This window comes from Scyliorhinus torazame, chromosome 22, assembly GCF_047496885.1.
Source record: "Scyliorhinus torazame isolate Kashiwa2021f chromosome 22, sScyTor2.1, whole genome shotgun sequence".
Classification (NCBI taxonomy): domain Eukaryota; kingdom Metazoa; phylum Chordata; class Chondrichthyes; order Carcharhiniformes; family Scyliorhinidae; genus Scyliorhinus; species Scyliorhinus torazame.
Window position 1 is genome coordinate 109,050,250 of NC_092728.1, and position 15,549 is coordinate 109,065,798.

The 15,549-nt window shown below is 47.6% G+C and overlaps 1 protein-coding gene across 3 annotated transcripts in view; it reads right to left on the reverse strand.

Annotated features, from left to right (window-relative positions):
- Positions 1–15,003, reverse strand: part of ppp1r26 (protein phosphatase 1, regulatory subunit 26) — a 36,997-nt gene extending 21,994 nt beyond the window's left edge. For 2 of the 3 annotated variants that reach the window (XM_072488930.1, XM_072488931.1), the window contains exons 1-2: positions 13,039–14,498; positions 8,116–12,248 (exon numbers count right to left, since the gene is read on the reverse strand). In XM_072488930.1, the coding sequence (XP_072345031.1) occupies positions 8,116–12,248; positions 13,039–13,134 (4,229 nt within the window). In that variant the 5' untranslated portion in view covers positions 13,135–14,498. Of the gene's footprint in view, positions 1–8,115; positions 12,249–13,038; positions 14,499–14,728 lie in introns of those variants that run through there. The other variant, XM_072488932.1, reaches the window with a different exon arrangement.
- Between the last annotated feature and the right edge of the window lie 546 nt (positions 15,004–15,549).

Consider the following 15,549-nt stretch of genomic DNA (forward strand, 5'->3'; position numbering starts at 1 on the left):
CGACAACACCACCGACTTTAGTATTGTCTGCAAATTTACTCACCCAACCTTCTGCGCCTTCCTCTAGGTCATTGATAAAAATGACAAACAGCAACGGCCCCAGAACAGATCCTTGTGGTACTCCACTTGTGACAGAACTCCATTCTGAACATTTCCCATCAACCACCACCCTCTGTCTTCTTTCAGCTAGCCAATTTCTGATCCACATCTCTAAATCACCCTCAATCCCCAGCCTCCGTATTTTCTGCAATAGCCTACCGTGGGGAACCTTATCAAACGCTTTGCTGAAATCCATATACAGCACATCAACTGCTCTACCCTCGTCAACCGGTGTGGCATGGTCCCCGCCCCTGCCCGGAAACCGGCCCCGGAGAATACTGCAGCCGGCGGTGGGGCAGGATTCACGTCGCCCCCCGGGGATTCTCCGATCCGGCGGGGGGTCGGAGAATCCCGCCGATGTCTGATATAAACTGGTGAGACCCTGCCCACTATTACATTTCACCTTCACACCTCCACCAGCAAGGTGGAATTCTACTCAGGCTCTGCTTCCGATTTAACCTTTCTGGCTTGGAATGCAGTAAAGGAGAAGTAGATAACAAGAGACATTGGGCATTAGGACATCTGGCATTTAATGCACGGGAGGATGCTCCCAGCAAAAAATATTTAACAGTGGACTACTGAATGGCCCTCAATATATTTGGTACAGTTGTTAGAAGTGTGAGGTTTTATATGATTGGTTTGATACTGTGTCTTTAATTTAGAGTTAAATGGAGGAATGAAAGGGTCATGTCACTTGTTCTGAATTCTGCTGACAAGAGGCCTGGGCCTGGGTGGTTTGGTTGTAAAATACTAAAATGGGAGGGATCTGTTCTCTGTTTAGAGTATGTTGCCTAGTGAAATAGTGTTTAGTTAATGTTTTTAGTTGCAGTAAAAGTCTTAAAACTTGAAATCTTGTGTGATCCTTGCAGTCACTCACGGCGAAAGCGTTTGCAACGCGGGTTGTTTTTTAAAATAAATTTAGAGTGCCCAATTATTTTTTTTTCCAATTAAGGGGCAATTTAACGTGGCCAATCCACCTAACCTGCACATCTTTGGGTTGTGGGGGTGAAACCCACGTAAACACAGAGAGAATGTGCAAACTCCACACGGACAGTAACCCAGGGCTGGGTTTCGAACCCGGGTCCTCAGCGCCGTAGGCCCAGTGGTAACCACTGTGCCACCGTGCTTCCCTCGCAACGCAGGTTGTTTAAAGAGAAGGGGAAACATGTATTTTGCAAAATATGACTGATAAACACACTAGACATAGCAGACAGGAAATCTTCACACCTTCACAGAGTCAGCAAGGCAGAGGGGGAAGAGAGAGGGAGGGTGAGGGGGAAGGGGTGTTGGTGTGTGAGAGAGAGAGAGAGAGAGAGAGAGAGAGAGAGAGAGAAACACATATACACAATATAGAGAATGGGATAGAGAGAGCGAGAGATATGTCCCCATGAACATCATCAACAAAAAACAAACAACATCACAAACTCCGGTCTGTGCTATTTATTAGATAAATGCCATGAAGATGTGGAACTTATAATTTAAATAATTTTCACAAATTTGTTAAAAAGTATGTGCATCAATATACCCCTCAGGCAAAAATGGAGGAGCAATTTCAACATTACAAGGAAATTTCACACAACAAAGCAAAGCTATTTAGCAACATAAAACGCTAAAAGAATAGAATAATTTAAAAGAAGATCGGAACAATTGTTCTTCTGTGATGATAAAGAAGTTGCTGTATCAGTGCTGTCATCAGTTTTAATCAGTGATCAATGATGGGGAAGATAATCCCACTTAAAACAATAATACACGAGCATTGTTGGACAGTTCTTCATTCCCACCACTAGTAAATGTCCTACAACCATCTGCATTTCACCCCAATCTAAAGGTTGTGGATCGATGAGGGGGGACCCAGGAATTATGTGACATGATCACTCTTTATGTCTGTCTCTGTATCTCTCTGCACTTATTCATTCACTTGTGTTGCTGCAAGCTAATGGAAAATGATACTGCTGCCTGCAAGGTGCAGTTGCCACCTTCTGCTACGTTTGGTCAGGGGGTTCGGGAATGGGGTGCTATTTCTGTCTGGGGCGTGTTGGGGTGGGGAGGGGTGGAGATGGTACGATACCCAGTCAGGAGTTAATCGCATTATTAGAGACTGCTGGTCACATTCCTGAAGGACAATGAACTCACTGGACATAAACTTCAAGCTGTGGTATTTCCTGCAGTATTGTACAACACCACGACAGAACTTATTACATTTGGAGTCAGAGATGTCCCGACCAGGAGGTGGACCCATCCTGTCCTATTGTATAGAATAGGACAAGAGATAAGAGGCGTTAACTATGGGCCATTCAGCAGAATGGGCCCAGAAAATAAATCGATTAACACAATATGACTGATAAATCGAATTCCAGTAGCTGGAAGAAAGGAGGATAAAAGTGGACTGACGACCGTTCAAGGCAGGAGAACCCAGAGAGAGATCAGGACCAACTCTCCAGGAGACAGCCTAAAGTTGAGACTTGGTGAAGGAGTACTCCCACACCAGTCCAGATCCACCTGAGGACAGGTGGGTAATATCACATACACATGAGAATAGATTTAATTTATGGAATTACAGTATTTCATTCGCACATTGAGTTGCTTTTTAAAATAAATTTAGAGTACCCAAGTCTTTTTTCCCCCCAATTAAGGGGCAATATGGGTGGTCAATTCACCTACCCTGCACATCTTTGGGTTGTGGGGGTGAGACCCACGCAGACATGGTGAGAATGTGCAAACACCACACAGACAGTGACCCGGGGCCGGTATCGAACCCGGGCCCTCAGTGCCGTGAGGCAGCAGTGCTAGCCACTGCGCCACCGTGCTGCCCAGTAAGTTGCTTTTAGTACAATAAACAACTGTGATTGTTTAAAGTGAAATTTGTGTCTCATAGAATCCCATTCGGCTCATCAAGTCTGCACTGACCCTCTGAAAGAGCTCTCTATCTAGGCTTACTCACCCGCAACCCCACCTAACCATTGGACACTAAGAGGCTATTTAGAATGGCCAATCCACCTAACCTGCACATCTTTGGAGTGTGAAGGAAACCCAGACAGACACGGGGACAGTCTCTTGGGGATACCACCAACAAGCATGTGAGACGTGCTTCCAGACACCGGTCAACAACAGCTCCCTAGATGTATCTCGATAGTTTTAGTGGAGCTATTTCACAAGAAAAGTTTGAAAATCAGTACCTAGAATGTGCACCACAAAATACTTTCTGGTGGTACAGAATTTGAATATTGCTAAAAATATATTGTCAAAGCTTTTCATCTTCCCCTCATCAGAATAATTCTCAATAATACCAAATGTAAAAGAACAACAATTTATACTGTATGAGAAGAGAGTGCTGATTGGTAAGCAAGTGGACTCTTATTAGTCGGCAAGTGGACTGATTGGCAGAGACGTCGCCATGGAGAATGCACCAGTTGATGGTGAATGACAGTTAACTGCCAAGCATTAGTCTGCAGCTGCATGTAATAATTTTCTTGCATGCCTTAATGGGCTCCACCCTGTGCTGAAATTCATCTTTGACACTGGGCAGTCAAATGAACTTGCTTTCTTTGATGTGTTAGCTGAGAAATCTGCCAGGTGGTTCTTTACTATAGACTACTTTCACTGCTCAATATACACGCTGGGATTCTTCCACGCACAATAACATTGGTCTTATCAGCAACCTTGTATATTGGACCCGAGCCATTTGCTCACCATGCAAGATTGATGCCGAAATAGATGCATTAATGACATTCTACGGGATAATGGCTATCCTGGTTAAATCATTATGCACTGTATATCGCACAAAGTCATAAACGGGCCTAAGGCACGTCACTTTCAGCCCTGAAAAGTGCCCAAACTACCTCAGATAACCCTGGAAGGGCAAGGAACCTCAAACATTTGTGCAGCAAGTGCAGCTAGCTGTTACATGATGCCACTGTGCAGCAGCAACACGAGTGGTATTCTCCACTAACAGGATGCTTCCGTCAAGCCAAAAAAACATTCTTCCCATCACACAAATGTGTAATGTGGCACAGGGTATATTAATTTCAGTGCCAGTGTGATGCTAGGTATGTAGGCTGTGCATCCCAAAGACTGGTGGATTGTACAGACGTACCCAATCAGCCCATGCATATAAAACTCCAGTGTTCAACATTGGATGATTCTGCGATTGCACCATATTTGGTACATAATCCTCAGTGTGCTAAAGATTATGCGAACAACCAATTTAAGATTGTCAGTCGGATTTCTAGAGTGCTGCATTTGCATGTACTGGACACTACATATATTAACACACAGGGCCCTGTTCTTTGCAGACAGAAAGAACAGGTACACACATTATACCTATTTAAACTAAACTAAATATGTGGCAGCCATTCGCTGTTTCACTCCTCAGGGCAATGCCTTGACCAGCCAGGGTAAAGCTGTCTGTTTTAAATTTCAAACGATGCATGGCAGTTAACTGTCAGTCACCATCAACTGGTGCACTCTCCATGGCAACACCTTTAACAATCAGTCTACTTGCCAACCAATCAGCACTCTCTTGCCAGACAGTATAAATGGCTATTCCCTCAACATTTGGTATTCTTGCAAATTTTCCTGGCGAGTGCAAAACAAAAAGCTTTGACAAAAAAAATCTATTTTTTCAGCAACGGTCAAAATACTTTCTCCAGACTTGATCAGTCAGAGTTGTACTGCTGTGTTCCTTTCCAACATCCGGATAGACACAGCACGGCGCATACCTTCTTCATTGTTTCAGGCCAGTCCACACACTTGACAGAATCTACTGCGAATGCACCTTCACACATTCTATCATGGGAAGATATTTTCTTAATGAAATTATTACTTTAAAAAAAAAAAATTTAAGAGTACCCAATTCTTTTTTTCCAATTCAGGGGCAGTTTAGCGTGGCCAATCCACCTACCCTACACATCTTCGGGTTGTGGGGGTGATACCCACGCAGACACGGGGAGAATGTGCAAACTCCACATGGACAGTGACCCAGGGCCGGGATCGAACCCGGGTCCTCGGCGCCATGAAGCAGCAGTGCTAACCACTGTGCCACCGTGTTACCTTGTGCAATTATTACTTGCTATTTTTCCTTACTGTAATCCTAGTGATAACATTGTGACATAATGAAGACAGGGACGATCTGGAACCTTCACTTTAAACCCAATTTGGATTGTTCTTTGGAATTTTGCAGAATAAAATATGCCAGACTTTATGTACATAAGGAGCTAAGGAATTAAGAAAACTCTCATGAAATTCAATGCCATCCTATACTCTTAGAGTATGAACTGTCTGTACAGATTTCACATTTCAATATAAAACACAGAGAAAAGGCAGAGAGTTATTTCCAGTGCTTGTTTGCCTATGTATATATATTCTGAACCAGGAGTCAAAGTTCCTTTTATACAAAATTAAAGTTTGATTGACTGCTCTCCCCTTCCTTCTTGAAGTACATTTTCCACATGCGTTGGTTGCCCTTACAATATCCAATCCTATTTTACACAAGTGAGTGACAACAGGCTGTTTGACTATGGAGGGCATCACAGCTGAGCCAATCCTGCTCTCAGCCAGTACCAGCACGTGCATCACTGAACTCTTCAGATATTCCTCTCCCCTTCCCCGAGGAAAACCGTAGTGGCCCCCAGCACTGCCTCCTCTTGCCCTAGATTTGTTAATTCAGTGAAAACTGAGGACAGGAAGAGGATTCTGTTTTTGGTTCTAAAAGTGCTTCTCAGCTGCCTATTAGAAATCTCGGAGTAACTTTTAAAAGTCAAATCTTGACCTCCCCACAGAGACTGTGCTTGTGCTAATGTGGGTCCCTGCAGTCGACCAAATGTCAATTATCTCCTAGATCAGTGTTAATTTGTGGTCCCTGCCGTTTTTCTCAATGAAATGACTCCAGAATCGCGCCACTGCTGACATTACCGAGTAGTTCAGTGTGGAGGAAACCCAACCTTACAAGTCTCTGTTGGAGATCGAATTTAAAAAAAAATCTCAGTCCAATATAATAGACTGGTAACTGGAATAAAAATGATCAGAGCCTACAGGGCTCCACCTTTAATAACCGGGTTAGAATTCATGATCCAGATGATAATTTTATGAGAATGTACATCCCAATCTTATTGCAATCCACATGGAAGATAGGGTAGAAAGCAATTGACAGCACTCCCAGTCAGCTCTGGGACAGAGATTGGGTGCAAGCTGATGGGGTGCAAGTCAGCAACCCTCTGTTGTTGGTCGGATAAATTCCAGGCACTACCTGCCCACAATCTGGCACCAGAATTGGCAATCTCAGATATCGACAAATGATGGCTGGCGCACCGGAATGGGAAGATATCGTCCTTGTGGGGAGTGAGGCAAAGGGTGCTTGGGGGATTAAGGCACATTGTTGGGAGGAGAGCAAGATGGACCTTTACTGTGTCTGCTGATGCTGTACCTGACCTGGAAGTTTCAACGCTCACACATATACTCACAACAGCAAAATGAAATGTCTGATTTCCCAGCATTGATATTCCAAATCCAGTCACAGACACACTCACTCACTCACACACATACATACAGGCAGACACACAGGCGCAGACACAGACAGACACACACACGCACAAACACAAGACAGACCCCCACACACACACATATAGACAAACACAGACAAACACACATGCACACAAACACAGACATAGGCAGACCCCCACACACAGACTGACCCACAGACACACAGATGATGCAAACACAGACACACAAGCGGCACACAGGCAGTAGTGCACACACACAAGGATGCACACAAACACACAAAGATGCGTGCCCACACACAAAGCCGCACACACTCACGCATACACACACAGAGAGATACGCAGATATGCACACACAGATACCCAAACACAGACGCATACACACGCAGGCACACACACATGCAGACATGCCGTCGCGCACACACCTACACAAACACATACACTTAGATACCCACACGCAGGTGCACATACATGCAGACACACAAACACATGCAGATGCACAAACACGTACAGGTACACACACTCACAGATGCACACATACAGATGCGCACAGAGACGTACTGACAGATGCACACACACAGATAGGCACAGAGACGCACTGACAGATGCGCACACATACAGACTCAGGCGCTTACACCCAACCTCACAAGTTCCTGAGTCATGTGCTACTAGTTTTAAATTGAAGCACGTCTACAGACAGCCTTGTCACACAGACATAAAAGGAAGGTTGAACACAAAATTCATTGTTGTGTACCTATGTGTAAGCAATTCTAAAGAATTCACAGCATAATGTCCATTTGAGTATATTACCCTATTGTCATCTCAATGGAAGACCCAGTAGATCTTTTTTGAACACAAAGGATCTTTTATCCTTATCTATGCTTTCAATTATTGCTGTCAAAGCTGCTTACCAGAGTCTCACCAATTTGTCATTAATGTGGGAGCTCACAGTGAGTACTACTCAACCACAAGAGCTAGCAGAGCAAAACTTCCATCCTGCCGCCAGTGTAAGTGCAGCAAGAGCATTGGCCATGGCTGATTTTCCCCCTCTGTCACCCTCAGGATGCTGACACTGACGGTGTATCCCTGGCTCTGATCAGATAGCTTGCAAAGACCAAGAGTAGATCCCAGAGAACCTTCTTGATCTTTAGGCCATGCTTAACCCATGCCAGGCTTCTTGGGCAATATCAGTGAATGGAACCAGTGGGTGCGCTGAAGTGGATTCAATAACTGGAATGTGTCCATGGGGGAGGGGAGGGGGAGGTGCAAATTTAGGGATCAATTAGAGAGTTGAACAGAACTCTCTGCCTCCCCGTTTCTCATTGGGGGGGGGGGGGGTCGTCCTAGCTCTGATGAGAACTTGTTTCAACAAAAGACTGTAAAAGATTTACTTACAATGACATTTATTATATCCAGAGATGTACCTGGTTAAACCTCCTCCCCACACACATTTGAATCTATACTGAACATAGTGACTGCATCGTAAATAATTCAGAGAAAAGCTACTGTACAACATACTTACAACTCAGCACCCTGTCTCTGCAGTCCTGACCTGTCAGTGTCCACTCTACTGTCGTCACCTGAATGATCGCTAGCTTGGTCGTAAAAGGTTTCAGGACTTTCCCCTTCTGCTGCCTCCTGTGATCTTGTGCCCCTGCTGCTTTGCTCCTCAAGCTCAGCTCCTGACAAGGCCTGCCTCAGCGGCTCACACGGAGAGGCTGGGAGAGTTTCATCACTCTCTCTACTTGTGCATAGTGTTTCTGTAGTGCTCTCTGCACCTATATTGTGGCCTCTCTGCTCTATCCTGATGGTTTTCTTGTGGGTCGAGGCCAGGACAGGTACAGCAACTGGCAAACAGCTGGATGGTTCTGTCACTCCAAATAGATGCTGGGGGTGACAGTCAGAGTGTGTGTGTACAGCGTCACTCTGCTCTCTCCCTTCACTTCTCACTTCACTCTGATAGTTATGGTCGCTCTGTTCTCGCCTTGCTGCACTAGGGAACCCGCTCACCTCACTGCAATGAGAATTAAGACTTACTGATGGCATCAGAGGTCCTAAAGGTTGCCCTGCATTTTTACCCTCCTCGCACTTCATTTTAGCACTATTTGCCCAGCCCAGAGAGGAGTGTGTGTTAACTACAGCTTGCGAGCTTTGGTCTGTACTGCAGCCTACACCAGACTGGCGGTCTCTGAAATATTCCTCCCCTCTGCAGGTTCCTTTCCCCCCGTCAACTGACACATTGTCACCGGGAGGGCTAGTCTGGGAGACACCCCACAACTTGTTTATAGTTTTCTCAGAGGATCTGATTTGATGTGCTTTCAGTTTATGCTGTCCTGCACCCCACAATCTGAGGTCGAGGGCTTGTACACTTTGCTCCTGAATCGAGGATTGTTTTGTTTCCAAAGCAAGAGCTGCCCGTTTCCCCGAAACGTTCTGGCCGATACCGTTGTTTGGGGTATTATTAACCTCTTTGTCCTGAAGGATATCACTGTGCCAACCAGAATGGCAATTACCGGCGCCTTTCTCCGGACAGTCCGTGTTGTCAACCTGCCAACTCTCCTGAATGATCCCAGCTTTAGTTTCTGTTTTGGAAGCTGCTGGCGATTCTTCAATAATGTGCCGGAGTTCAGTCTGGCGTTGTGCGCTGCAGGTAACACGAACATCCTGAAGTGAATCCTTCCCTCTAACATCAATCTTATTTTCAGTGCCCGTCCTTTCTATACCTCCACGAAAATACACAGCTGCAGGCTCATCTCGCACGTGATGTGTTCCTTTCACATTGGCGCCGTGAGATCCCTCAGCTTGTTGAGAAAGGGGAGACAGTGCCCCATCCTGGGCTGCCATTTCAAACAATCCACTTTCCCCTCCTTGTTTGTTAAATCCTTGCACTTTGTTTTGCTCGTTTGTGAGCTTGTCCAATCCGCTGTTCACTCTGGCCTTTTCAGCGAGAAACCTCAGAATTTCTTGCTCAATCCCATCGTCGCTGTCTGGGGAACTGCTATCACCGCCTTTCACATTCTTCCAAGTCGGCCCATCAGCAGTGCCAGATGGAGCAGCACGTGACAAACCAAGCTTGAGCTTTCCGATTCTGGTCACGCTGTTGCTGCTTTCACTTTCCGATTGCTCCCCTGCTTTCTTGTTCCCCTTATTCTTAAAGTCTAAATAATGCCTGCAAGTTGCCTTGTCACTTTTTGATAAGCAGCTTTTTAAGGGGCCATGGCTAGCAGTAAGAGTTTCTTCAGGGGACCTGAAAGTTTGGTCACCAATTCCTACGCTTTGCTCAGAGTAAGTAAGGACTTCTGCTCCGGTAAACCGCACTCGCTTCTTGCACCGGTTCTTCACATCCCTTGATCTTTTCCCCAGTTTCTTTCTGGTTTTCAAGAGATCCTTTGTAGCTGTATCCAGGTCCTCATCACTGTCCAGTGAGCTACTCTTCTCATCTGTCTGCCAAGAATCATGGGCATGTTTAACACAGGACAGTTTCTCCCCAATCCAATCCATGGGAGACGACGTTTCTTCATCTCGGTTGACCGTGTGGTCACACCCGACATTCCTTACGTCAAATATGTCTTGTTCTGATGAGCCACCTTTAAGTTTAATCTTGGAGGCAAAGGTACCAGTCAGTGCAACAGGTGCTCCACGAAGCTCTGGTGGTTGACTTTCTCTCGGCTTCTCCATTCCAAGTTCATGATCAGTGCAGGCATTATTCTTCAGCCTTGCTTTTTCCGGCAAAGGTGTCCGAGGTGGAGACGAAGACAAAGAGGAGAACAAAGCTGGACAGTCATTCAGGCTGCATTCTCTCTTCAGTTCTTGGGGTAAGGTTGTGTTCAATTCACTCACAGTCACAACTCCGTCTGATTTCTGACTGCTTTGGTTTGCCTTCAAAGCCAAGTAATTTTGAATTTCTTTTTCAATGCCGTCACTGCTGTCTGCAGAACTGTTTTCACTGTCTGAGGAAGACATGACTCGCTTGGAGACAGCAAAGGTGCACTCAGTGGTTGCCTTGTCTTTGCCCACCCTCTCTTCCCTTTCTAAAGGAGCCCCATCTATCATGCTTTCGGAAGGTGGCTGTGCTTCGGTCGCAAGGGGCCCTTCCTGTTTTGGGGAAGATTCTGACAGAGTCTCAGCTTGGAATCTTTTTTTCCAGCCAAGCCTGGAGTCTGTGGTATCTGTCTCTCTTTGTGTTACAAAGTCATCGCTGGACTGATCACTCGAGTCAGTATCGGAAAGGTTGAGAGGACGGAATTCTCCCGGCTTTGGGACGCAGCCTATCCACTTCTTGCTCACAGCTGCCTCCAGCGTTTCTTTCTCCATGCTCCTCGCATGCAAAGAGGAATCGGCACCTTTCTGAGTGCTGGGGGCCTTGTGAGGCAACAAGCCAAGAACCAAAGCACTGTCCTTGGTTTTCTCTTTCTTCTGTTCTAATTGGTAAAGTTGAATGGCTTCTTCAATCCCATCATCACTGCTAGAATCAGACAATTCTCCACATGTAACAATGGGGGTGACCCTTGGGTCAGCAAATTCAGTGCTGAAGCTCCATTGATTATTGTTACTTTTGTAGAGTTCCTTAAAACGATACCTTACTTGTGGTTTTTTCCTGATAGCCAACGCTTCATTGCCTTTAGAATTCCCTTCACTGCCTTGATCAACACTACCGACGGCTCCGGATTCCCCCAAATGGTTGGATTTAGTGCTGCAAAGCTCGGAGTTGGCATTCATCGCTGGCTGTTTGACAAGGTGAGTTTGGTTCCCCGTGCTGGATTTGACGCATCTCTTCCGCTTCTTTTGTTCCACCTTCACCAGATTTTCTTTCTGTTCTGCCCCCCCCGCAGAAGCAAGCTCGCTCTGAGGGAGACTGGTGCTGCTGCCGGTTTCCTTGCTCCGCTTGTCTTGCAAGAACCTTTCAATCTCTGCCTGTATACTCAGTTCAAAAGAGTCATTGCTGCTGACGCTGGAGGGAGAAGAACATTTGGGTCCCACAGCATCCAGGCTGACAATATTCACAAAGTCAAGTTCTAGTTTGGTTGGGCCTACCACTTCTCGGCCACATGAAATACCATTGCTGACATTTGCAACAGAGTCTTCGATGATTCCACTTGTTGCTGGAGGGACTGGAGTGTCGCGGACAGCCTTTGATATCATAGGTGGATCTTCCGTTTTCTTTTTCAGATATTCCTGGATCGCTTCTTCTATATCTCGGTCAACAGACCCGTCACTGTCTGAGTCCAGGATGCAATGACCCAAGCTGGATTCCTCTGTGCCAAGTGCACAGGATGGATAGCCAGTCTTCAGGTCCTCCACAGCGGCCCCCTTTAACACTCTGATGGAGGTCCCGTCTAACATTCCCTCACTCTGCCGTTTTGCAGCTATGTTTGTCTGCGCGTTGCTGCTGGGGTCATTGTTCATGGCACAAGGTGAGTCAGTGCTTTGCAAGTTTTCTATGATCATTTGCACATTCACATTGACAGCACTTTGCACAGCAGAGAACTCCTCTCCCGAGTCAGAGAAACCCAGAGGGAGGCTGAAGTTTTGGGATGCCCCAAAGGGATGCCAATCTGTCTGGACCGCAGAGATAGGCGCCAAATTCATGAAGAACATTATAGCAGGAAAGTAGGAGCCCAGACAGGTGACCTGTGTTGCAGTTCCACTCACATCCTGCAAATGAACAGCACAGGGGGGGGGGGAAAAAAAAGACCATCAATAAACTGATACAACTTAAATTGCTGAGAGCTTCAGTTAAATAATCTCACCTCCTGCCTCAATGTTTCCTGAAGAAAGACTTGCATTCCTATAGCACCTTTTATGACACCAGGAAGCCCCAAAACATTTTACTGCCAATAAAGGCCCTTTGAACTGTTGTAAAGTTAGAAACACAGCAGATAATTTGTATGTGGCAAAGTTCCATCAAGAACAATGTAAAAATACCAGGATCATTTTTAGTGATGTTGATTGAGAGATAAATATCCGCCAGGAAACTTCCCTGATTTAGTTCATCAATCCGAGCTAGCGAAGAGGGTCTCACTCAAGAGACAACATCTCCGACAGTACAGAATTGCCTGGGACCTAAGCTCTGGCGTTTCCTCCCCAATCCTCTCCTTCTCTCCTCCTATAAGTTTCTCTTTAAACCTACAACTATGGCTAAGTGTTTGGCCATCAGTCCTAGTATCTGTTTATGTGGCTCAGTGTCAAATTTAATGATAATGCCCCTTTGTGCTACCTTGATACATTTGACAATGTTAAAGGTGCTATATAAATGCCATCTGTTGTTGAAAATTAAACTGTTGGTAATTTGAATCGGTCATCACACAGAATCAGTTTAAAGTGTGTACACCCTGGATGTCGACACCGGTTCTAAGCAAAGACCATTCACTCAATAACAGGAGAGATAAGCTCACTTTACAGATAACACCATTTAAATACTCTCCCTTTCCTGGTGTGTACTGACCCATTCCCAGGTCCTGCAGAGTCTACATGAACTGCAAACTAGTTTAAAAGCAGGATTAAGACGGATGTCGGGAGGTTTTCCACACGAACAGAGCATCCAGATGAAGAAATGGTGGTTCAATACCCAGGACCATTTAAGAGCCCACTGGAGATTGCAATTTGACTGGTCAGGGAAAATGGGCCAAAATTGGGGCCATAACAGGACTTTGATGTTCAACTGGGGTAGCTGCGTCTCAGTGCTCTCCTGGACCCTAGTTTCCTTGTGTGTTGGGGGGGGGGGTGTTTGGGGAGGTGGGATGGAGAAACAAAGGACTCAGTTTATAAAGCCCCACTAATTGCATTGCCAATAGACACAAGGTGTTCAAACTTTACTGGAGTTCCCCCAATGATACCCGGAGCCTGGTGATAGTCAGTGCCCAAAGTACCCAGACACCGGTGGTCAGTGCCCATGATACCCAGACCCTGTGGCCAATGCCCATGGTAACCAGACCCTGTGGTCAATGCCCATGATACCCAGACCCTGTGGTCAATGCCCATGGTACCCAGACCCTGTGGTCAATGCCCATGATACCCAGACCCTGTGGTCAATGCCCATGATACCCAAACCTTGTGGTCAATGCCCATGGTACCCAGACCCTGTGGTCAATGCCCATGGTACCCAGACCCTGTGGTCAATGCCCATGATACCCAGACCCTGTGGTCAATGCCCACAATACCCAAACCCTGTGGTCAATGCCCATGATACCCAGACCCTGTGGTCAATGCCCATGATACCCAGACCCTGTGGTCAATGCCCATGATACCCAGACTCTGTGGTCAATGCCCATGATACCCAGACCCTGTGGTCAATGCCCATGATACCCAGACTCTGTTGTCAATGCCCATGATACCCAGACCCTGTGGTCAGTGCCCATGATACCCAGACCTTGTGGTCAATGCCCATGATACCCAGACCCTGTGGCCAATGCCCATGGTAACCAGACCCTGTGGCCAATGCCCATGGTACCCAGACCCTGTGGTCAGTGCCCATGATACCCAGACCTTGTGGTCAATGCCCATGATACCCAGACCCTGTGGCCAATGCCCATGGTACCCAGACCCTGTGGTCAATGCCCATGGTACCCAGACCCTGTGGACAATGCCCATGGTACCCAGACCCTGTGGTCAATGCCTCCCCGGGGGGGGGGGGGAGGAGCGGGTCAATGGCCGACCCGTGAGACGCTCCCTGACCTCCGGCCTTCCGCCCTGCCCTCAGCGGCGGAATGCTCGCCTCAGACCCGAGGCCCAACCGGGGCCTCCTCATCCCCGGGCTGGGAGTGAGGGGACCGGCGGGCGGCACCGCGCCCTCAGACCGGGGGTACACCGACACCTCCTCCCCGGCCTGCAGGCCTCACATCGGAGGCTAGCGACAGGAAAGCGGCCGGCTCGGCCGCGGACGACAGGCCCGAGGCCTCGAGTGGGAGGCCAGGCCCGGCCGGGCCGCCGGACAACCGGCAGCTCGGGCGCCAAAACCCGGCCGCTGCCCGCGGTGATTGACGGGTCGCGGGGTGATTGACAGGTCCCGGGGTGACTGACAGCTCCCGGGGTGACTGACAGCTCCCGGGGTGACTGACAGCTCCCGGGGTGACTGACAGCTCCCGGGGTGACTGACAGCTGCCAGCTCCCCGGGAGCAGCGCTGCTCGCTCCATACCTGCTGCTGCTGCAGCCGACCCGCTCTCTCTCTCTCTCTTGCTCTCGCAGCGACAAAGTTCAGAGCGAGGAGGCGGAGAAGCCAATAAATAAATAAATAAATAGCTGGGCGTGTAGATCCAGCCGGCTGGTGGGCAGGCGCTGCACAGGGAGATCTCACAGCCACTCTTTCTGTGTACAGGAGGGGAGAGCTGCACCGCTTACTGCTGCAGACTCTGCTCTCAATGTTTGACTCTGCAATAGAGCGAGAATCACAGAAAGTTAAAATAGCTCCGCAGCGTGCAAAGCATGCGCTGTGTGCATCAGTGCGAGCAGACAAGTAACTGCATTGTATTTGCACTGAAGCCAGCCCTGCCAGATGCCTGCATGCCTGGGCACCTTCCACAGTCACCAACCGAGAGCATTGTCCAAAATACCAGCCTCAGTTCACTGATAGAATGCAACCTCTAATTCAGACAATAATGCAACCATGGTCCGATTCCATCACAAGCTAATACTCCCAGTGCATCCTGCTGCACTGTCAGAGGGTCAGTACTGAGGGAGTGCCGCACTGTCAGAGGGTCAGTACTGAGGGAGTGCCGCACTGTCAGAGGGTCAGTACTGAGGGAGTGCTGCACTGTCGGAGAGTCAGTACTGAGGGAGTGCTGCACTGTCAGAGGGTCAGTACTGAGGGAGTGCTGCACTGTCAGAGGGTCAGTACTGAGGGAGTGCCGCACTGTCAGAGGGTCAGTGCTGAGGGAGTGCTGCACTGTCAGAGGGTCAGTACTGAGGGAGTGCAGCACTGTCAGTGGATCAGTACTGGGAGTGCTGCACTGTCAGAGG